The sequence below is a fragment of the Vigna angularis genome, chromosome 10 (assembly GCF_016808095.1).
Source record: "Vigna angularis cultivar LongXiaoDou No.4 chromosome 10, ASM1680809v1, whole genome shotgun sequence".
Classification (NCBI taxonomy): domain Eukaryota; kingdom Viridiplantae; phylum Streptophyta; class Magnoliopsida; order Fabales; family Fabaceae; genus Vigna; species Vigna angularis.
This window is the reverse complement of record NC_068979.1, coordinates 4,667,305-4,687,325: the sequence shown is the minus strand read 5'-3', so window position 1 is coordinate 4,687,325 and position 20,021 is coordinate 4,667,305. Positions and strand designations below refer to the sequence as shown.

General features: G+C 34.3%; 4 protein-coding genes across 9 annotated transcripts; 3 read left to right on the top strand and 1 right to left on the bottom strand.

The window, feature by feature from the left end:
• The first annotated feature begins 2,170 nt into the window (after window positions 1–2,170).
• Window positions 2,171–5,550, top strand: LOC108336072 (heptahelical transmembrane protein 4). 6 transcript variants are annotated; one of them, XM_052869724.1, is made up of 4 exons: window positions 2,171–2,415; window positions 2,537–2,772; window positions 3,961–4,192; window positions 4,702–5,550. In XM_052869724.1, the coding sequence occupies exons 2-4, from the start codon at window positions 2,540–2,542 to the stop codon at window positions 5,353–5,355; spliced, it is 1,119 nt and encodes a 372-aa protein (XP_052725684.1). In that variant the 5' UTR covers window positions 2,171–2,415; window positions 2,537–2,539; the 3' UTR covers window positions 5,356–5,550. The 6 variants fall into 6 exon arrangements, with proteins under 6 accessions (XP_052725684.1, XP_017427875.1, XP_017427876.1 ...); XM_017572386.2 differs by having other exon boundaries at window positions 3,961–4,234; XM_017572387.2 differs by having other exon boundaries at window positions 2,505–2,772.
• Window positions 5,551–10,323: 4,773 nt separating this feature from the next.
• On the top strand, window positions 10,324–13,622 carry LOC108334651 (galactomannan galactosyltransferase 1). Its single transcript, XM_017570547.2, has 2 exons — window positions 10,324–11,933; window positions 13,225–13,622. The coding sequence occupies exon 1, from the start codon at window positions 10,540–10,542 to the stop codon at window positions 11,896–11,898; it is 1,359 nt and encodes a 452-aa protein (XP_017426036.1). The 5' UTR covers window positions 10,324–10,539; the 3' UTR covers window positions 11,899–11,933; window positions 13,225–13,622.
• A 1,839-nt stretch (window positions 13,623–15,461) lies between these two features.
• Window positions 15,462–16,585, bottom strand: LOC108335535 (uncharacterized). Its single transcript, XM_017571571.2, has 4 exons — window positions 16,345–16,585; window positions 16,211–16,274; window positions 15,918–16,139; window positions 15,462–15,816 (listed from the first exon to the last, which is right to left on the bottom strand). Exons 1-4 carry the CDS (start codon window positions 16,417–16,419, stop codon window positions 15,671–15,673), a joined length of 507 nt encoding a protein of 168 aa, XP_017427060.1. The 5' UTR covers window positions 16,420–16,585; the 3' UTR covers window positions 15,462–15,670.
• A 2,463-nt stretch (window positions 16,586–19,048) lies between these two features.
• On the top strand, window positions 19,049–20,002 carry LOC108335562 (VQ motif-containing protein 29). Its single transcript, XM_017571597.2, has one exon. It carries the CDS (start codon window positions 19,297–19,299, stop codon window positions 19,738–19,740), a length of 444 nt encoding a protein of 147 aa, XP_017427086.1. The 5' UTR covers window positions 19,049–19,296; the 3' UTR covers window positions 19,741–20,002.
• The last annotated feature ends 19 nt before the right edge of the window (window positions 20,003–20,021 follow it).

Below are 20,021 nucleotides of genomic sequence, written 5' to 3'. Positions count from 1 at the left end.
TAAGTGTCGAAAAGGTTTGTGAAGGGTGTAGGAATGATGTAAAAATAATATAAAAAACGTGTAGGAAGAATGTGAGAATAATATAAAAATAATGTAAAAGATTTGTAAAAAATGTGTTGAAAAACTATAGGAGATGGTGTAACAATGGTGTAAAAAGAGTATGAAAATAATGTAAAAATGATGTGAAAAGAATGTAGGTATGAATGGTGTAATACTAATGTATGAAGGGTGTAAGAAGATTTTGTACTTTTAATTTATTTTATATCTTTGTTATAATACAGTAAGATAAATTTGACTAAACTTATTATTTTATAACATTTATCTATTTTATCAAACATCATTACAAAAATAATAATTTGACAAAACAAATAAATTAAACGTTTAAAATTTAAATATTATAGAACAATGTTTTAATATTTAAGACAAAATTGAAAATTCACATAATTAAAATAATTATTAAAATAAACATGAAAATGATAAAATTCAAATTATTGATAATAAATTACAAGTTAATCAACATTTAACTCAATTAAGTTAAAACTTGTTTAATCTTCAAATTAAGTATACGGAACCTAATTTTATCCACATTAAAGAAAATCAAGTTGACTTAGAAAGTTGAAATCACTCTCACATCACTATTTAATTCTTAGACATTATGTCCTCAAAAGTATATAAATGGATTACCGATAAAGATGATTTAATATAATAATTGATATTGGTTAAAATAACAATAAGCTATCCAACAAGATAAAGGGAAAGAATGAAATATTTGAAGAAAATGTACGTTACACGAAATATTAACATGCCCATCCAATACTCAAAGGAAACCTTCTAACTTAATCTATGGTGTGTGTAGAAATCTATGTTAAAAGTTTGAAAATGGAATTAGATAGAATAGATGGTTATATGACAAAACATTAATTAACAAGTGGGTGTAGTTTGTTCCGTAGAGATGTGGGTCTATAGCAATCCTTGATCTAAACGTCATTTCAATGTTTAATTCTATGCACGAAAGAGACAGAAAACAAGAACAACGGTCACATTATTCATGAAACACCTAAAATATCATTAAGCACCACCCATCCACTAAAAGTTATATTGAACTAACACTTTTCATCCAAAGTCTCAATTAATTTTCTTCACATTTCCCTTTATCTAATTTTCTTCACTCTAATTCGCACTATGCTCAGTGTTAATATCAGCAAATACCTATATCTAATTCCCAATTATCTCATTAAATATTATCTTTACTATAATAATTTTCATCATATTTATAAAATACTTTTTTGACATATTAACTATTTGTAATAGTTGTGCTAAGGTCATGATAATGAACCATATTTTCAAGGCATTTTTATAATTTATATTTTATTTAAATAAAAGTGTTTCATAAAAAATACATTTTAATTTATGTTTTACCCAGTGATACTTTTAAATAATAAAATATTTTTATTTTTACTTTTATGGTGGAGCTTTTTATTTAAGATTACGAATCTCAAATTTTATATCCATTAAAAACACCAAACAAAATCCAAATTTTAAGAAAATAACAAAATTTAAGGATAATAAAGATAATACTAAAAATAAAAATATACCAATAATAGTGACAATAACAATACTAATATTGATAACAATTTTTTAATTTTAACTATTTATCTTAATTCTGAAAATGATATTATTTAGTTTTATTCTCATTATTTATATATTACACATAAAAGTGAAAAAAGAACTAAACGTAGTCTTTATAAAAAAAGGAATAAGCATCTCAACCAGCATTTTTATCCTCTTTCTGAAAGTATATAGAATCAAAGATCACTGACCACCTCCTTTTTCTTATTGTTAATTTTCAAGACAGATATTTAAATAAAAACTTATAATTGTAATTGAATAATTGAATTGATAAGATTATACTTGATACATATATAAATTAATCCATATTTAATTTTAATTTATTTCCAATTGAATCAGAGTGTCCATTTCTATTAAGTAACCTTCATTAAGAAAACGAGAGTCACGAGGAGTGAGACGTGTAGGCATTATCCACCAGAAAATAAAAATAGGACGTGATTATTTTTTGCTAACAAAAATTTGAACCGTCATTAACTTGGTGTAATGATGTTTTGTGGGTAATTAATCTGGCTTTTGGAAACTATAGCTGGCGTGGCGCAACAGGCAAAGGAAATATCGCGTCTAAACGGACTTAAAAAACAAAGAACGAAACTGTAGGTGGCACCACAGCATCTCGTTGAAGAATCTTCCTCGTCACATCACACCTGTTAACGTCGAAATTTCTTGCAACTCTAATAAACTGCGTTTCCGCAATCACCTTCGTTACATTTGTCGCATCGACTTTTGTTTTTCTCTCCCTCCGTTCCTCACAATTATCGCCACCTCTTCGTTATTCTACATTTCTAGGTACCTTTTAATCCCTATGTTTTGCCTAATAATATCTATTTTCTTTCGTCTTGGAGTTCTCGAAGAGCGTTTAATTGGGTCTCTTTTAGGTTAATTGTCGTTTTGGCTGTCGAATTGACAGAAGATGGGGGCTGAGGATTTGAATTTGATGGAGAACGAAGGGGCGTGTCGCGGAAGGGAAGGGAAAGGGAGGAGGCTCTGGAAGAAGGTGAAGTACCAGCTGGTGGAGTACCATTCTTTGCCCGGTTACTTGAGAGACAACGAGTACATTCTCGGTCACTATCGATCTGAATGGCCCCTCAAGCAGGTTCTGCTGAGCATGTTCACCATACACAACGAAACTCTCAACGTTTGGACGTAAGGATTTGCATTTCACCTTCCGCTTCCTATTTATTGTTTCCCACCAAAATGTTGCAAGTTTTACTGTCTTTTTTCTGGAGTTTTTCTCAGGATTTCTTAGTTTTTGTACATGCGCTGCTTCTGAGCGTTTGTTTTCGTTTTGGGGATCTGTTTTGCTGGATAATATCCCGTCATCGTCTAAATAATTCAATATTATACGAGGAAGTCAACCCTTTTTTGAATGAATAGGTGGAAAGAAGAGAGACAGAGTGTAAAACAATAAAGAAAGAATGAAAGAAAAGATAATAGGTGCGATGATTGAGAATAAAGAGAGATAGGAAGAAAATTGGTATGTGAGAGATATAGAAGAGAAAGTATGTGCATGAATATAATTGCTACATGTATGTTTGTTTTCCCGTTCATGGTAACCCTAATTCCTGTATTTAATCAGAGAAACAATAAAGGGTTGTTTTTGCAAAAGTAAATTGGTAACACCGTCAACAGTAACCCAGACAAGCATTATAACTCTGGTTCATTTTCCCACAAAAGGAAAAGGCTAGAGTATCATTGTTGTTATTAGCTTTCAGAAAGTGATGGCTAGAGTGACTTCATGGGCACTACAGAATTTAGGGCCTCTACATATGATTTCCAGCCTTGTTTCCAGCCTTTCCTTTAGTGTTCGTTATCAATGAGGGGGACTGTGACTGTGAGAGCATAGTTCAATTTTGGACTGCTTTATGAGGGAAGCCTAATGTGCATGGTTCTCACTCTTAGCCCTGTGAACCGAAAGGCAGTTTCTGCAATCAGAATCCATGATCAAGAGTCCACAGACCGTAACTATCAATCATGTCCTTTTTATATTCAAATTATTATTTGCTCTTTTTGGAGGAGGAAATATCTTGTAAATAAATCTGTCGAATTTTCAAAATTGTTTTAGAACAAGGTTGTCTACAATTGAATTGTATTGAGTTAGCTCTGCCTTTTTGCCATCTGTTTGGTTTTCCTGGTCTTGACCCTGTCTGTTAATTGTTCATGTTAAATAACTATTGCCTTACAAAATTTTTACTTTATATTTTTGGTTCTTTTATAAAGACATTGGCAACTATAATGGCACAACCAATATTTGGATTAAAGATATATGTTTTTAGTTTAGTTCGTAGTTTTCTTGTTCTCAACCATTAAATGACAAAATGCTATCTTTTGAAGGCATTTGGTCGGGTTCTTCATATTTCTGGCATTGACCATATACACTGCCATGAAAATTCCAAAGGTTGTAGATCTTAATTCCCTACAGCATTTTCCTGACATCATGAAGCCCGATCTGCAGAAATTACAGTCAGAACTCTTGACGTGTCTCCCTTCCGTTCCCGATTTACACAGACTCAGAGAGGAAATCTCAAGTTGGCATATTAAAGAACATCTGTATAATTGTTTGCCTGTAAGATTTTCCAGTAGCAATCATACTGATGTGTGTGTTCTGGTAATTGCTTTACAACTAAATACTTGTTTCATTTCTCTTTTTCCTTTTGTTGCTGGGGGGATAGGCCGTGAGGTTTTAAACTAGCCCTCTGGTTGCTATCTCAGTTGGGTTTATCCTCTCTTTTTTCCTACTTGATGATAGATTCCTTTTTACAGATACCCACAATAGGGATCTGATTAATAATAATCAATGTGTCAGGGTAAAATCTTTTAATCTTGTGGTTGACGAAATTTTAAAAAATTAAAATCCTGGACTTATAAATTAGACTTGTTATACTGGATGATGGATTGATGATGATAATTTCGGTAGAACCTTCTGCTGTGATATTTCATATGTTTCTCCGTTGGAAAGTTTTGCTGCACCTTTGATTTTTTTTCCGTACCATACTGTTTATATTGATGATTGACTAAGGACTAGGTTTTGGGAGCTAATGCAACCTTGTTTATTTCTTTGTTGATTATGTGCAGCATAGCGTAAAGGATGACCTGGCGAACATAATAGCACCACTTATGATTAGACCAATTACAAGGTGGCCTTTTTTCGCATTTTTAGGGGGTGCCATGTTTTGCTTGCTAGCTAGCAGTATTTGCCATCTTCTATCGTGTCACTCTGAGCGGATGGCATACATCATGCTGAGGCTTGACTATGCTGGAATTGCAGCCCTCATATCCACCTCTTTCTACCCTCCAGTATATTACTCTTTTATGTGTTATCCATTTTTCTGCAACCTTTACTTAGGATTTATCACCGTATTGGGTATTGCCACCATCTTGGTTTCTCTGCTTCCAGTGTTCCAAAATCCTGAATTCCGCACCATCCGAGCATCTCTCTTCTTCGGAATGGGTTTGTCCGGAGCAGCACCTATACTGCACAAACTTTTTCTATTCTGGGGCCAGCCAGAAGTATTTCACACAACCGGATACGAGATCCTGATGGGTGTTCTCTATGGAATTGGTGCACTGGTTTATGCCACTAGGATTCCAGAACGATGGATGCCTGGGAAGTTTGACATTGCCGGACATAGTCACCAATTGTTTCATATATTGGTGGTGGCTGGAGCATATGTTCATTATCGGGCTGGGTTGGTTTATCTCAGGTGGCGTGATCTTCAAGGTTGCTGATTTAATAAGCATCTATAACAGTGGTTGAATACTCTGCTGTGATGTTACCAGTAAGTATGTTTAGTATACAATCCTCTAACTGATGTGAATTTGTGATTCCAGTTGGGGATGTTTATGCAACCATAGGCATTATGTACACACTTAGACCCTCAGAACAAACCATTAATAAGGAATAAAAGTTCATTTACTCTCTCATGGCATACCAGAAACGTTTTTCTCTATTTGGGTGGGCGTATGCTTCTTATTAAAGCTGTGTAAGTAATATGCTTGCTCGGGAAGTCGAGATACTATTTAGTAACTGTTTTTTTTTTCTTTTTCTGTATTTGCAATATATAATTTTTTTTAAAGGAAAAGAACCTTTATTAATTTAATGTGCAGTTTGTTTTATCTAAACTGTTTTTGTGAATTTTTAGAACGTATGTACCGATTCTATTTTTCAAGTATAATATTGCCATATTAAAATTTTAGTAGTATGAGGCTTAATATGATGCAAAAAAAGCCTCACAAGTGCGTAATTAGTTGTTTGTCTCCCATTGAAGATTGATAATAAGAACTGACAAGCTCAAAATTATATGTAAATAAAACAACAGAAATATAATATTTGCTATCAAGTATAGAAAATAATCAAATACAAAATCATTATGTTGTAAAAGTGTTGAAAGTTTTAAGAGTTCAAAATTGAAAGATGAAAAGGGAATGATTTTAAAACAATTGATTAGACTGAGAGAGTAATATAAATCGCAAATGTAAAGTTTGTTTGACGAATATCTTATCATATAATAAAATAAGAGAATATAATACGATAAAACAATAAGGTTACAACATAACAAAACATATTTAAATAACAAATTTCAATTAAAATTACATACAATTTTAAAAACTGACTTTTAATTTGATGTTTTTATAAATAAGGGAAATTATTAATTTTTAAATTAAACTATACAAATTTATATTTTATTTGCAGAATTACTTTTACAATATAAAGAAATATGAATTTTTCATTCCACAACATCCCAATATAAATTTAAAGCCTGTGAAAAAAACTTATTTTGAATTGAATATTTATTTTGAAAATAAATTATATAACCTTAAGAGTACTCTATCTAGGATTCTACTTCTTTGACTCTTCTCAATTTTTTCCCGAAAGCTTTACATTATGTTACCTCGTAAGCCATATAAGTGACTATTTGTTACAATGATAAATAACGAAAACTAATCTTCTTTCAAAAACAAACTACGATGATGCAAGGTTTATCAGAGTAAAACTTACAAAAAAAATATTCTGGAGAAAGTCTTAGAAAGTTTTTCAGTTTCAGAAGGCTTTAAATTTTATATTTTTAAAATAATTAAAAAAGAAGATATTTTACAACATATTTTTTCTAAAATTCTAAGAATTTCCAGAAAAGTATATTTATCATTTAACTTTAGTGGAAAGATGCAGAAAGAAATTAGGAAGGTGCGTGAAGCAATTGCCCAAAATAAATCGAAAAGTGGTCTGAAATTACTAAGGCACAACGATGGGCCACGGTAGCTAACCCAAACTGGATGATCTGGTGGCTGGAGCGTAGGTTCACGGACCGGAAGTTCATGGTCCCAATAGGCCCACGAGGACCACAGCCTTAGGGTCCACTGCTGGCCCAATATTGTGTACGGATACGAAAGCAATCAAACGAAGAAGAGTGCTGGAAAATAATACAATCCCTAACATATTATTACGACACGATTTTTTTTTTATTAATTTAAGTTATTTCAAATTATAAAAATTAAAATATACTGATCAAATATTATGTGACGTCTACAAATTTTGCAACTGTAAATTTTAATTAATAAAAGAGAGTATATTAAAAAACTGTTTTTATGCCTTTTTGGTTTACTGAGTCAATTGTAATTGCATGTAACCTTATCAAAAATAAAAGAAACAAACAATCTGCACCAACATATCAATTCTTGTCAAAATCCAATGGCTAAGTTTTGGAGACAAGTCACGTGGCTTCGGAGGGAGCTTTATTTTCACACGCATTAAATTTTCCATTTTGATAGTATAGCAAAAGTCATTGAGACTTTGAACTATAAGGATTCAATAAGTATAGTTTTTAATGATAGTATATAGATATCGTTTATGATAATGGTGCATAGATATATGTATAGATTTAGAATTAATTCGTATTTATCATTTTATTTATAGATAGTGCATCCTGTCAAATAAGATTAAATAAATAAAAAATAAATTTTTTATATTATAGATGGTGTTTTTTAGGGTCAGTTATCTTTTGTGGATATACCGAATTCCGAATTCTAACTAGGATGAACTTATTTTTGATTTAGGAATGATGGAAAATTTCAGTTGGAATCAGTTTAAATTAATATAATAAAGGTTTAATTGCTTCCTTTGTCCTCAGTTTGGTTGAATTGTGTCAAATTCATCCTCATTTTTAAAAAAGTTTCATTGTCGTCTTCACGTGGTGTAAAAGTTTCATTGTCGTCCTCACGTGGTGTAAAAGTGTCAATTGAATCCAAACATAGAAAAAATTTGTGTCAAAGTAGTCATTTTTCCTATATCTCTGTGTCTTCCTTTCATACAATCAAGTACAGATATTCATTTTACCTTATCCAATTTAAGGCTTTTCATAGCTCCAGAGAAGTGACATATGAAAGGAAGACACAGAGATATAGGGAAAATGACTACTTTGACACAAATTTTTTCTATGTTTGGATTCAATTGACACTTTTATACCACGTGAGGACGATAATGAAACTTTTTAAAAAATGAGGATGAATTTGACACAATTCAACCAAACTGGGGACAAAGGAAGCAATTAAACCTATAATAAATAAGCATTATCTATATGGGTGATGGTCCTTGAAAGGAGCGCATAAAATGGGCTTAAAGAGGGGGCCTTTAATCAGTGCATGATTGAAGGCAATACTTATGCATAACGATCATTTCGTTGCCCTAATAAATTGTTACTTGTCAAAAATATTGGCTCTCCGCGACTACGTTGTTACGTTTTTTTTCATCAAAAGAAAAAGGAAACTGAAATGTCTCACGTTGTACCCACCCTTTCTTAGTTTTGGACCCAACCGAGTTCCTCAAAAACCGACAACAAAAAACGTGCATTCGTTAATTAGTATAATTGCGCCTTTCATATATATGTTTGGCCTCTTCATACTATTTTTCCCTCTATACTTTACCACTTTGCACACACCCTTTTGCACATTCATTCAATCTTTTACATAAAAAAGTTATTGTTGACTCGTTAAAGTCGAATCTCAGCTTAAATGCCGGAAGCATCTCATAATTAAAATAGCGCAACAAAAGATAATGTCATAAAAATTCGTGTAATAAAATTGGTTATGGAAGATAAAAAGAAAATTTGATTCAACATGGTACTGTTCGGTTCTGGAAAAAATATAATTAAAAAGAAGATAAATGTATCAAACGCACTTGAAAGCGTTGGATAGTGTTTCTTCTTATGGGGTCAGAGACTGCTGTTGCCCAAACTCCAACTACGGTATGTTTCTCAGGAGAGTTTTTGTGCAGGTTTAGATTATTTAAAAAAGTGTCATTTATCTTAAAATTAAACACGTATTTATAAATAAAGACAATCAAACTTAATAATTGTCCATTAATAACTGTTACTAACTCTATTAATTACTCATTGATGACCATCGTTATCGCTTTGACGATTATCTTCTAAGACTCTAACTCTAACTTATGTCTCTTGCTTAGTAAACCTTAAATTGCGACCGTCAGTGCCCCTTCATGAACATGTGATTATGAAATGAGAATGTGTACTGTTTTATTTCAACTGTAACCGGTCAATAACCAATAGTGTGTCTGTCCCAGAGCAGAAATTCTTAAATTGTTTGGAAATACTTGGACCACAGACTAACAGTTAAATTCCTCACACTCAGAACAGTGAAAAAAAAAAATTAGATTTTGTTCCTCGCTAACTTGCATGATAAACGGAAAAATTTTCATGTTGAAGATAACTTTATTCTTGTTTGTGTTTTAACACGTTATGGAGCAGTGCAGTAAAACATCTTTGGATTGAATAGGTATATATAATGACAAGTAAGAAAAATCGCAACACAGATAATTTTTAGGTTTTCTAGAAAAACTTAATTACTTTACAGAGAATATTATACTTTGATAATCTATACAGTTTTACATGAAGTTAGTTACTTATTCTGTTTGTGAATCTGAAATAACCTTAAATATGCGGAAGTATGGTTGTTAGATTGAGAGGTATACTGGTAGAAAGAAAGTTGGAATGGACTTTAAGGTGTTTGGCGGGACCAACGTGTCGGTCACATTCCACGTGTCTATAATATGATGAAAGGCACGTGAATTCTAACGAAAGAAAGTAAATGTACGTACGCTACTTAGGTAATCCCTTTGAAAGGAATTAATATCAGCACCGGAGCAACATGCAAGGTAAATAAATGGTGTAATACAGTACCCTACCTCCTTTCATTCTTCCAAAGAATATAAATTAACTGAGCTATTCTTATTGCTACCATGGTGATTTTCATCAGTGGCATTCCATATATATTTGGCTTGGGTTAAAAAAAAAAACTTTCCAGTCCCCTGGTTTCTTTAATTTTAGTCAGCAGCTTCAATCACGATATAAATCTATTAAATCAGTTTACTTGGCCAATTTTGTACTGTACATGATTTAAAGCTTTCACATGCTCATCTCTTATTTTCTTTCTTCATCCATCACTGTCCATGTATACATGCTTGAATGAAACAGTCATCAGAAAAGAAATTAGAATCTTGAAAGTCAGTTTTCTGATTCTTTTTCATTAAAAGGCAGAATAAAACGTAGATGCGTAACATTAAATTAAATTAGAGGAAAACAGAGTCTGGTAGTTAACGTTTAGAAATTTGTCGTTTATTTGTTTGGTTAATCTCCTTTAGTTGTTTTTTACCTTTAACTTTATTTTTGGGAGTTCTGCCATGCCGTAGATGGCGCGCTACCTCTTTCTTATAAACAACAACAAAGCGCATAAAGATAGTCCCAGAGAATTTCCAATGTTAGAAACCTATAGTACGTGTTACTCTTCTGCTTCGAGTCACAAACTCTGCTAATTTTATTGTAACCAACACTAGTAAAGTGGCCAGAATTCTGCGCAACAGCACGCAACGTTTCCAGTTTCCAGTTTCCACACTCCACTAAAATGGTAACATCTGAACTCTCTAATCACCACCACCACCAGCACATTACCAACAATTGTCCCATGGCGAAGCCCATTTCCCGAAACAAAAACTCCTCTATATTTCTCTCCGACGGTTGCCTTTTCCTTGGAGGAGCATTATCCGCTCTTATCCTCGTCTGGGGTTTCTCCTCCTTCACCACCTTCCCCAACGACACCCTCAACTTCGAAACCCTTTCCCAAAACGACGCCGCATCGTCCCGCACTCCCGACTTAACTTTCGACCCTCCGGACAAAACTTTCTTCGACGACCCGCAAATGAGGTACACCATGGGCAAGAAAGTCCGGAACTGGGACGAGAAGCGCGAGGAGTGGCTCAAACTCCACCCTTCGTTTTCCGCCGGAGCAAGAGAAAGGGTTGTGATGATCACCGGCTCGCAGCCGGAGCCGTGCCGGAACCCTATCGGCGACCACCTTCTCCTGCGGTTTTTTAAGAACAAGGTGGACTACTGTCGGTTACACGGATACGATATTTTGTACAACAACGCACTCTTAGACCCCAAGATGTTTGCGTATTGGGCCAAGTACCCTGTGGTGCGGGCCGCGATGATGGCCCACCCAGAGGCCGAGTGGATCTGGTGGGTTGACTCGGACGCGTTGTTCACCGACATGGAGTTCAAGCTCCCTCTGGAGCGTTACAAGGGGTACAACCTTGTCGTTCACGGGTGGCCCCACCTGATTCACGAGAAGAGAAGCTGGACGGGCCTGAACGCCGGCGTCTTCTTGATCCGAAACTGTCAGTGGTCTTTGGACTTCATGGAGTCGTGGGCCAGCATGGGCCCGCAGACGCCCAATTACGAAAAATGGGGAAAGACGCTGCGGTCAACTTTCAAGGACAAGTTCTTCCCGGAGTCAGACGATCAGACGGGCCTGGCGTATCTGATCGCGATCGAGAAGGATAAATGGGCGGACAGGATTTACCTGGAGAACGATTACTACTTCGAAGGTTACTGGAAGGAGATCGTGGGAACGCTGCAGAACATCAGCGAGAAATACATGGAGATGGAGAAGAGGGTGCGCAGGTTAAGGAGGCGGCACGCCGAGAAGGTGAGCGAGAGCTACGGTGACATCAGGGAAGAGTATTTGAAGGATTCCGGGTTCGGTAAAGGGAGCTTGCGGAGACCCTTCATCACGCACTTCACCGGATGCCAACCCTGCAGTGGAAAGTACAATGCCATGTATTCCGCCGACGATTGCTGGAACGGAATGCACAAGGCTCTCAATTTCGCCGATAATCAGGTCATGCGCAATTACGGTTTCCAGCGCTCCGATCTACTCCTTAACTCCGTTTCCCCTCTTCCTTATGATTATCCTCATCCATGACATCATCATCATGACGATTATGACCATGACCCCAGGTAATTCTTCAACTAATCTACTATTATTCTTCACCAATGTCAACTAATATTCCTGAACCAGTAGTTTCTTTATAATTATAATATTTCATTCCAGTTTAAGTGATAATTTAAATGAAAGGGATAATTTCATTCTTCCCGAATCCCGAAATTCTATTTTAATTTGTTTGGTGCTTTGTCCCATGTTCTTTGGTAATCTTGTCTCCCTCACTATTTTTTTGACTAAATAAATGCTCTTTTTGGTTATTATCACCTTGCTGCATGTCGTATAAATTATAACCCAACTATTCTGGTTCAAACGAATCCACGAAGCCCACGCCGAAATATCCTCCCAAACCACCGGTGAAAGCATAAAGTGAAATCCTCTGTAGTCTCGAGTTTTACATTGTTCTGTTCAGCATGACTAAAAACTTTTGTCTATTCTTAGGACATTGATTTTAAATTCTAGTGAAACTAACATAATAGCAGCACCTCGTGAGCATATAAAACTTAGGTATTGTACAATCAGTATTAGCAGAGCATTATTTTCTGATGAAAAATGGCATTTCATTTTATCTCAACAACATCAGTCCTTTTACTTACCAAAATTACAATACTTGTTGTGGAGATAAAATATTAGTTTTGTTATAGAAATCAACAATTTTTGCTGAGATACTAAAATTTTGAAGTTATATAAAAATACGATAAAAACTAAATTTTGAAATAAAGTAGGTTTAGTGGGAATTGGAATACTGAAGCAAAGCTTTGCGTAATTGCATTAGAAAAGCGTAAACATTGAGGGTTACAGTGTGGGCATAACAGTAGTGAACGTGAATGAAGACAAAATAGGAAGTGGTGAACAAATGAAGGAAGTTGAGTTTGTGCACACTGACAAGATTTCAATATGACATGGATTGGGGCAATCGAATGAAATGATACCTTGTATTATTGAAACATGCGGGTAGGGTGCCAGTTACGTTGTTGATTGTCGCTCAACCAACATGATCTTCAAATCATTCAATCCAAGGAAGTCAATCTACATACCCAACCATGTTTATCATTACTTCTATGGAGTATTGATTCTGACAATCATGGCATTGGCTAAAATGCCACTTTTACTAATTGTTTGCATAAGTCCGCGCATGCATTCATACAGCTGATAAGATGATTTTAAAGAACCTTTTCTTTATTTGAATCTCGAGGTGTTTAAAGTGTGCAAGATAATTCCAAAAAATGGAAAACCCTACGTAGTTTGTTGTTTGTTGCGGAAACATTTTATCGTGGATCTAATAAATGCTTAATTTTGGATGTGCAGTGTGAAGGACCCAGTGAGGTTGGATACATTTTACTGCGGACCACCAGTAAACATGGATGGATGATGGGCATGAGCATGTGCATGAGTACAGGGTTTTCTTTCGTCTATCTGTATTATTATGGGATTGTGGGGTCACACTCAACACTTATACCATTTAGTACCATACCCACCCATGTCAATATATTAGTTACTGTGGTGAAGTTTGGCTGTTTTTGTTTCCCCTTCCTCCAAGGCTAGTGGCTGCACATGTTACATATATACAAGTATAGCAAAATAACAGTGTTAAGCTTTGTGACGTTGTTATGGCAGCTCTTTTAGTGTTCCCAATATCAAGATGGCCAAATAAGCCTATGGACTGTGACGTGAATTTTTGGAATATGAGTTTTTCCGTTACCAAACCTCTCTAAACTCATTTCTAAATACACTACAGTACTCTCCAATCAATATATTTTTTTTTTGTTCATGTTGAAAGTTGGCACTACAAAACTCCCCAGATTTCCATTAGGTGTCATTTAAATAAGTATGAAATTATTGTGGCAAAATGAGGCGAATCGCTCCATTTAATTAAATGAGTTAAGGTGAGTTAAAATTTCTATTTAATTTTAGAATTCATTCAACTCAATCTGACTATTTTTAAGTGAGTTGAAGGTGTGTTTGTTTGAGTCTACCCGTTGGGCTTGTTTCTTTTTAATATTCATTATAATTCACTAAAATTGAATTATGATTGCAAGTTTATTAATATTAATAAATTAAATGGTTAGCATTTATAGTTTTTTTTAATCTCATTGGTCAGTGAGTGTATTTGCTGTTTTAATTTATTAATTAGTGATTATTGTATTTTTTTGGCTGATATGTTTTTCAATTCATTTGGTAAATCAATTCACTATTCTTTTACAACCCATTTTGACTCTTTTTTAATTACAGCAGATCAATCCAACCTTCGTTACAAACTATGTTTTTTTTTTCACACGTGTGATATCAGCGCCCCAAGTTCTTTGAGGTCCGGTCCATTAACGGTCAAGATTTCATTACGGCTATGTCTTCCGCACCCCAATTTTTTCTTTCTGCACCCCAGTATCATGAATTGGCAATTCTACCCTGCCCCTCTTTGTCACTGGCCTGTGGCAGATAAGGAAACTGAAGATGCGATTTCCTCTTCATCGGAGTTCCTCTAGCACCTCCCTAACCTCGACGGAGTTCCTCTTCATCAAAGAGGTCCATCGCAACTGTTGCTTCTCTTGCGAGAACCTCTCCTTTTACATCGATTGCAGCTCCCTGGCTGGAGCCCTCAACGACGCCTTCACATTGGAGCAGCAAATAGCAAGTAGACCACCGCGACTTCATCACCTTGTTGTGCTGCCTCTGATTCTAAGTTTGCGAGAATCGCGCAGGCCCAACGGTCTTTGAATATAATGGCGAGGGCACTTACATTGACAGTTGCACGAACATTGTTGGCACTCTGATGATGTAGATGCAGAAGAATGAGTGATGGTGGTGAGGAATGAGCGAAGAAGATGAAGATCCAGTGTGAAAATACCTTCCGAATTTTAGAATCCTAAGTTTTTTTTTTTTAATTCATTCCAGAAATAGGTTTCAAACTGTAATTTCCTATTTAAAAATATATTTTAGAATAAACAATTTTGAATGTAATTTTTTTAACTTATTTCAGATTTTTAATCTAAAAAGTTATTTTTTGATCCGAAAATACGTTCTAGAATACATACTCTATAATATATTTTTTAATGCATATTCTGAAACATTTTTTCGAATCCGAAAATACTGAACAATCTGAAATTCATTAAAAAGAAAGAGTGTAACTTTGAACTTTTTATTATGATTTTAATGTGAGATAATTTGGGGATTATTGATTTTATAATTGTGCTAGGAAGAAAAAAAGAAAGGTGCAAGAAGAAACAACCTTTCAGTTCTTGGATGGACACTACAAATGGTCAAGGAAATCGCAAAAAGGTGAGAGAATGAAAACTTGAGAGGAATTGCGAAACCCTTTGCTTCGAGACGGAAAATCATGTTAGTAAACATAAAATAGATTACCAACTTAAACCATAGGAGGTCAAGAAACTGCATGTCCTCAAGAACATGTAGGTTTAATAAAGGAACCAGCATTACAGGACTTCTCGTTTTTCACCCCCTGGATGCAAGAACTGTAAACCCATTAAATGCGTTTATCACTTTCTCCTCTCGTGATCGATGATCTATTTCACACATTCCCATATAAATTGAGGGGGTAATAAATGAAATTATGAAGTAAACCGCAGTCACAGAATGATGCTGTTAACCAAGGAAATTTGTTGAGTAACAAGAAGCAAACTCGTTTTAATACAGCCATCCATTCTGAAACTACTTTAAAAAATTAACCACTGTATCACGAGCTCAACTTCAATCTAAAAAATCGCATCTCTATTTTGTGATTGTTTCCAGCATTTAGTTATAAACGGGCTTCTTTTAGGTCCTCAGCGGAACTTTGATTTGTGTTGTCCAAAGTAGAGGCATTTCCCTTTTGTTTGGCAAGCCTTTTTGCCATCCTACGGTGCTTCACTTTTCCTGATTTACCACCACAATCCGCCACACCACCTAAACCAAGGTGTGTTGCATAAAAGTCAGAGATAACACACATAACGCAATCAATAACATAACAAGACATTGATAAAAGGTAGTGAGAATGTTCTTGGAACCTTCTTCAGAAGCATTTGATCGAACAGGTGGAGCATCACGTGTAACTTGAGTGGAAGTCAGAGGCAACAACGGTCCAATAAGTTTTCCGCGATGGACGACTTCTTCCTTCAGTTTCTTCTTCCGAATTTTCTTTCGCTGGGCCCTGCTGAGCTTCTCTGTCTCCGAGTCATGCTCTTCTTCAACGCTAGTCGAGGAATTGTTGTCACAATGATCCAAAGCACCTACATTTCAAGAATGTTTCTTTCAATTTTTGCGATTGTTAAAGCATGGTTCCTGCTGTCCAAAATCGTACCTGAAATAACGTCAGCAGCAGACTCTTCGATCAAGGGTTCCGCAGGTTCCAACTCTCGTTCGCTCTAGACGACGATAAAAGTATACTATTAACCTTGGAATTGAAAGAAAACGACGAGAGGCAGAAAGATATACCTGAGGAGAGGAGGAGGGATATAGCATATTAACGATGGCTTCATTGAACCTGCGTTTTCTGTCATCAGGATTCATCAAATCAATGTCAAAATTTGAAATTTTTAGGACTCTCGTTAAGGTTCTGTCTCTTATTTTGGGGGCTATTTTTCTTTAGTACCAAGTTTTTTAAATTATTCTCAAGAAACTACGTTGTCATGAATTCTTTTAACCAATATTTTTCAACAAAATATTATCATCAATGGGGATGGAAGACAATAACTCTTACAACACAAGGCTTGAAATTTTTTAGTCATATTCATAGTGGCGTTTCTAAAAATCAATTATACGTATTAAATACATTGTTCGGTTCTAAACTACAAAATATAAACAGGTAATATGTTTTTTATTATTTTAAATATGCTATAGCCCACCACATCACTACAAAGAATGTGGTCACCAGAAAAAATAGAGTCTAATGTTAGAACCAAGTTTAAATAATTAAGAAATGTAGCTACACAAGACCCAGAAATTGCTAATTTTGAAGGCCCTCTTGTTCTTATGCCTCGACTTTGTTAAACCATATGCTAAAAAATATACATTGATTTCTTTCTCAGCATTTAAATATAAGGATCATTTTCATTTGGGTAAATGAACCAAACAAAATATATTTTTCATCCCCCTTTTGAACTACATGATAACTTGTTACATTTTACATTCTACTGCTTCACCACCTCGAATCTCATCTCACTACCATAGTGAAATTGTTGAAATATAAAAGATATTTTTAATACTGTCTTCATTTACGAATTGAGGGAACTATTGTTACTTTTAAGTTATAATATAATGATTAAAAATTATTGAAATGTATTAACTAACTTTATATAATATAAATAATTTCTTTTAATTAAAATATAATGATTTTTTTAACGCTTAAAACAATAGAAGGTTTGAATAAATTAAAACTCAATATTGGGAATACTCAAAGGGTAGAGATAAGAGAAAAAGTCTTAAGTCAAAAGCATGGTGTCTGCGCGAATGGCTGATGTGAAAAAAAAAATGGCTTAATTGACTCACGTTTTTTGTTGACTCGTCACTGGAGGATAACAAGATTGTGAGTTAAAGAGTGAAGAATAAACCTAAAAATTCAGCACATAAACATTGACTCGCATCATCCCCTTCTCATATATATATATATATATATATATATATATATATATATATATATATATATATATATATATATATATATATATATATATATATATATATATATATATATATATATATTGTGAGCAAGAAAAAATATATTATATTTTAATAAATATTCTTATTTTAAAACATGCATAGCTTGAATTGAATTATATTTGACTTAAGTCGAGTTAATTATATAAAAAAAATATGTAACTCAAAACTTCAACTTGTTTCTTATGAAATTCAGCCTTACCGTGATAACTTTAAATTTATGTTGGAATATTTAATGGAGTGTAGAACAGAATAAAATGAGATAAAATAAAATAGTGTAAATACAAAACCATAACAATTTATTTATTTATTTGTTAAGAAACTTTAATGATAAAACTTTTTTTCTATCACGTTTCCAAATCAAAAGAAAAAGCAAAACGTGTATATTAGATGGAAAAAGTTGAAATCCATTTCATCAAGTTTCACACATTTTTCTTGCGACACTTTCATTCCATCATCTTATGATTATTTACTCTCACTTTGGTAAATAACAAATAGTAATGTATATAGAAACAACAAAATCACCATGAGAATTTCAAAGTTCTTTTGATAATTAATTCACACATAAACCATTTTAAGTATTAATTGCCAACAACTGAATCGGTTGAAATTTAGAGAATACCATCGTTGGAAAAAAAAACTGTTGCAGACTTTATGTTTGTAGCATATATTAAATAAATGGAATAACAAAGGCATTTTTCTAAAAGAAAAGGCAGGAGTTTAATAGCTTATGGTACGGAATTTGGTTAAATGAAGATACCATTAGTTCTTCAACCTTTAATATTATTATTATTATTAATAATAATAATAATAATACAAAAATAAAATGGACACCTGCACATCATTAACAAGGTTAACAACAGGGACCAATCCATAACATACATGCACTTGAATAATTTATCATTTCCCTTTCCCAAAATAGTAAAAAGAAAAACACTATGTCTTCTTTGTGATGTTGGCCATTTCTAGTAACTGTTCAATCTTCATTCTGAATTCCAAAAGGCACGAACATTCATTTAAAAGCATCAATATAGAGTTTGAAATTGACAGCTTATGAGTAGCTAGGCGGCTATAGTTAAAACATTAACATTATATTGGAAAAATCGTTTAAAAGTAAATAAATTATGTTATTGCCAAGTGAATGAAAGTGTCTTTTCATTCTATGAGTAGTTTGCTAAAACAGGGACACGTAGTTATAAGAATAAAATCTAAAAATTATTATTTAACACAAGCATATAACAAAAAATCACATGATTCATACACAAGAGAAGCATCTTTCTAAAAGACAATAAATCACATGATTGAAAACATAATGTGGAAAGAAGACAAGCATGGAGGATATTATAATTAATAATAATAATAATATTATAATTAAAATGGTGATCCATCCAACCTCATTATTTTGACCATGGAACGAGATGAGTTCGCATATGCATTAATGATGATATATTCCGCCGACGGTCAAGACAAAAATCACGTCTGAATCCTGAGCTGCCTCGTCCTCAAGTCGTTGTCTTTTATTGACATTCCATGCAACAATGAACTCTCCTTCATCATCGTTACCCTCAATTTGCACACGACAATCTATAAATAATAGTTCAAAAGCAGCACACCATCATCGTGCCCTGTTATAGCCTCCACCCACGCAGCTTGATTCTCATATAAACCTCAATTTTAATCATCATTCCCACAGAAAATCAAATCAAACCAACTAAACTAGCGATCTAAGTTATGGAAGCTTATTCCAGCTCTTACCCTGTGTCCAAGTCTAATTCTATGCTTCATTCTGTGAGGAAGGCACAAGCAAAACCGTGGAAGAAAGCGCCGGTGGCACCACCGGCACCGACACCGATCAGAGTGTACAAGGTGGATGCTATCAACTTCCGCGACCTTGTTCAGCGGCTTACGGGTGCACCTGAATTCAACCCTGAACTTCATAATCAACTTTTCCAAAGGGTTTCACCTATTGCTACCGCGCCCCCACAGGCAATGTTGCCAAGCAGAGACAACATCGTTGCACCGTCCTCAACTGTGTCCTCCGCTAACTGGTACCAGGAGCAGAAACCTCAAACATTGGAGTTTAATTTATCATCTTCCTCTTCTCATAACTGGTGCTCTGTCCCTCGTACCACCCAAGGAACCATGGCCACCTTGGAACCGGGTCGGGTTCTTTAGTTTTTCTATTACTGTTTTCTTTTTATTTTCTTGATGCTATAATGAAATAACATAATTTAAACTATCTCCTTTAGCTACATATGTTCAATCATTTTGTCTGGTGCAGATAGTTTTTGTCCACAATTTGTTTCTTCTGGACTTCAGCTATCTAGATCTAGGATCCAGCAGATGCTAGCTACACCTTTTTTTCATTATGTACTCTTTTGTATAGATGAAATTATTAAAATTTACATAAAATAAAAGTATAGAAACGTTTGGTTAATCAGTAAGGCTGTTTCATT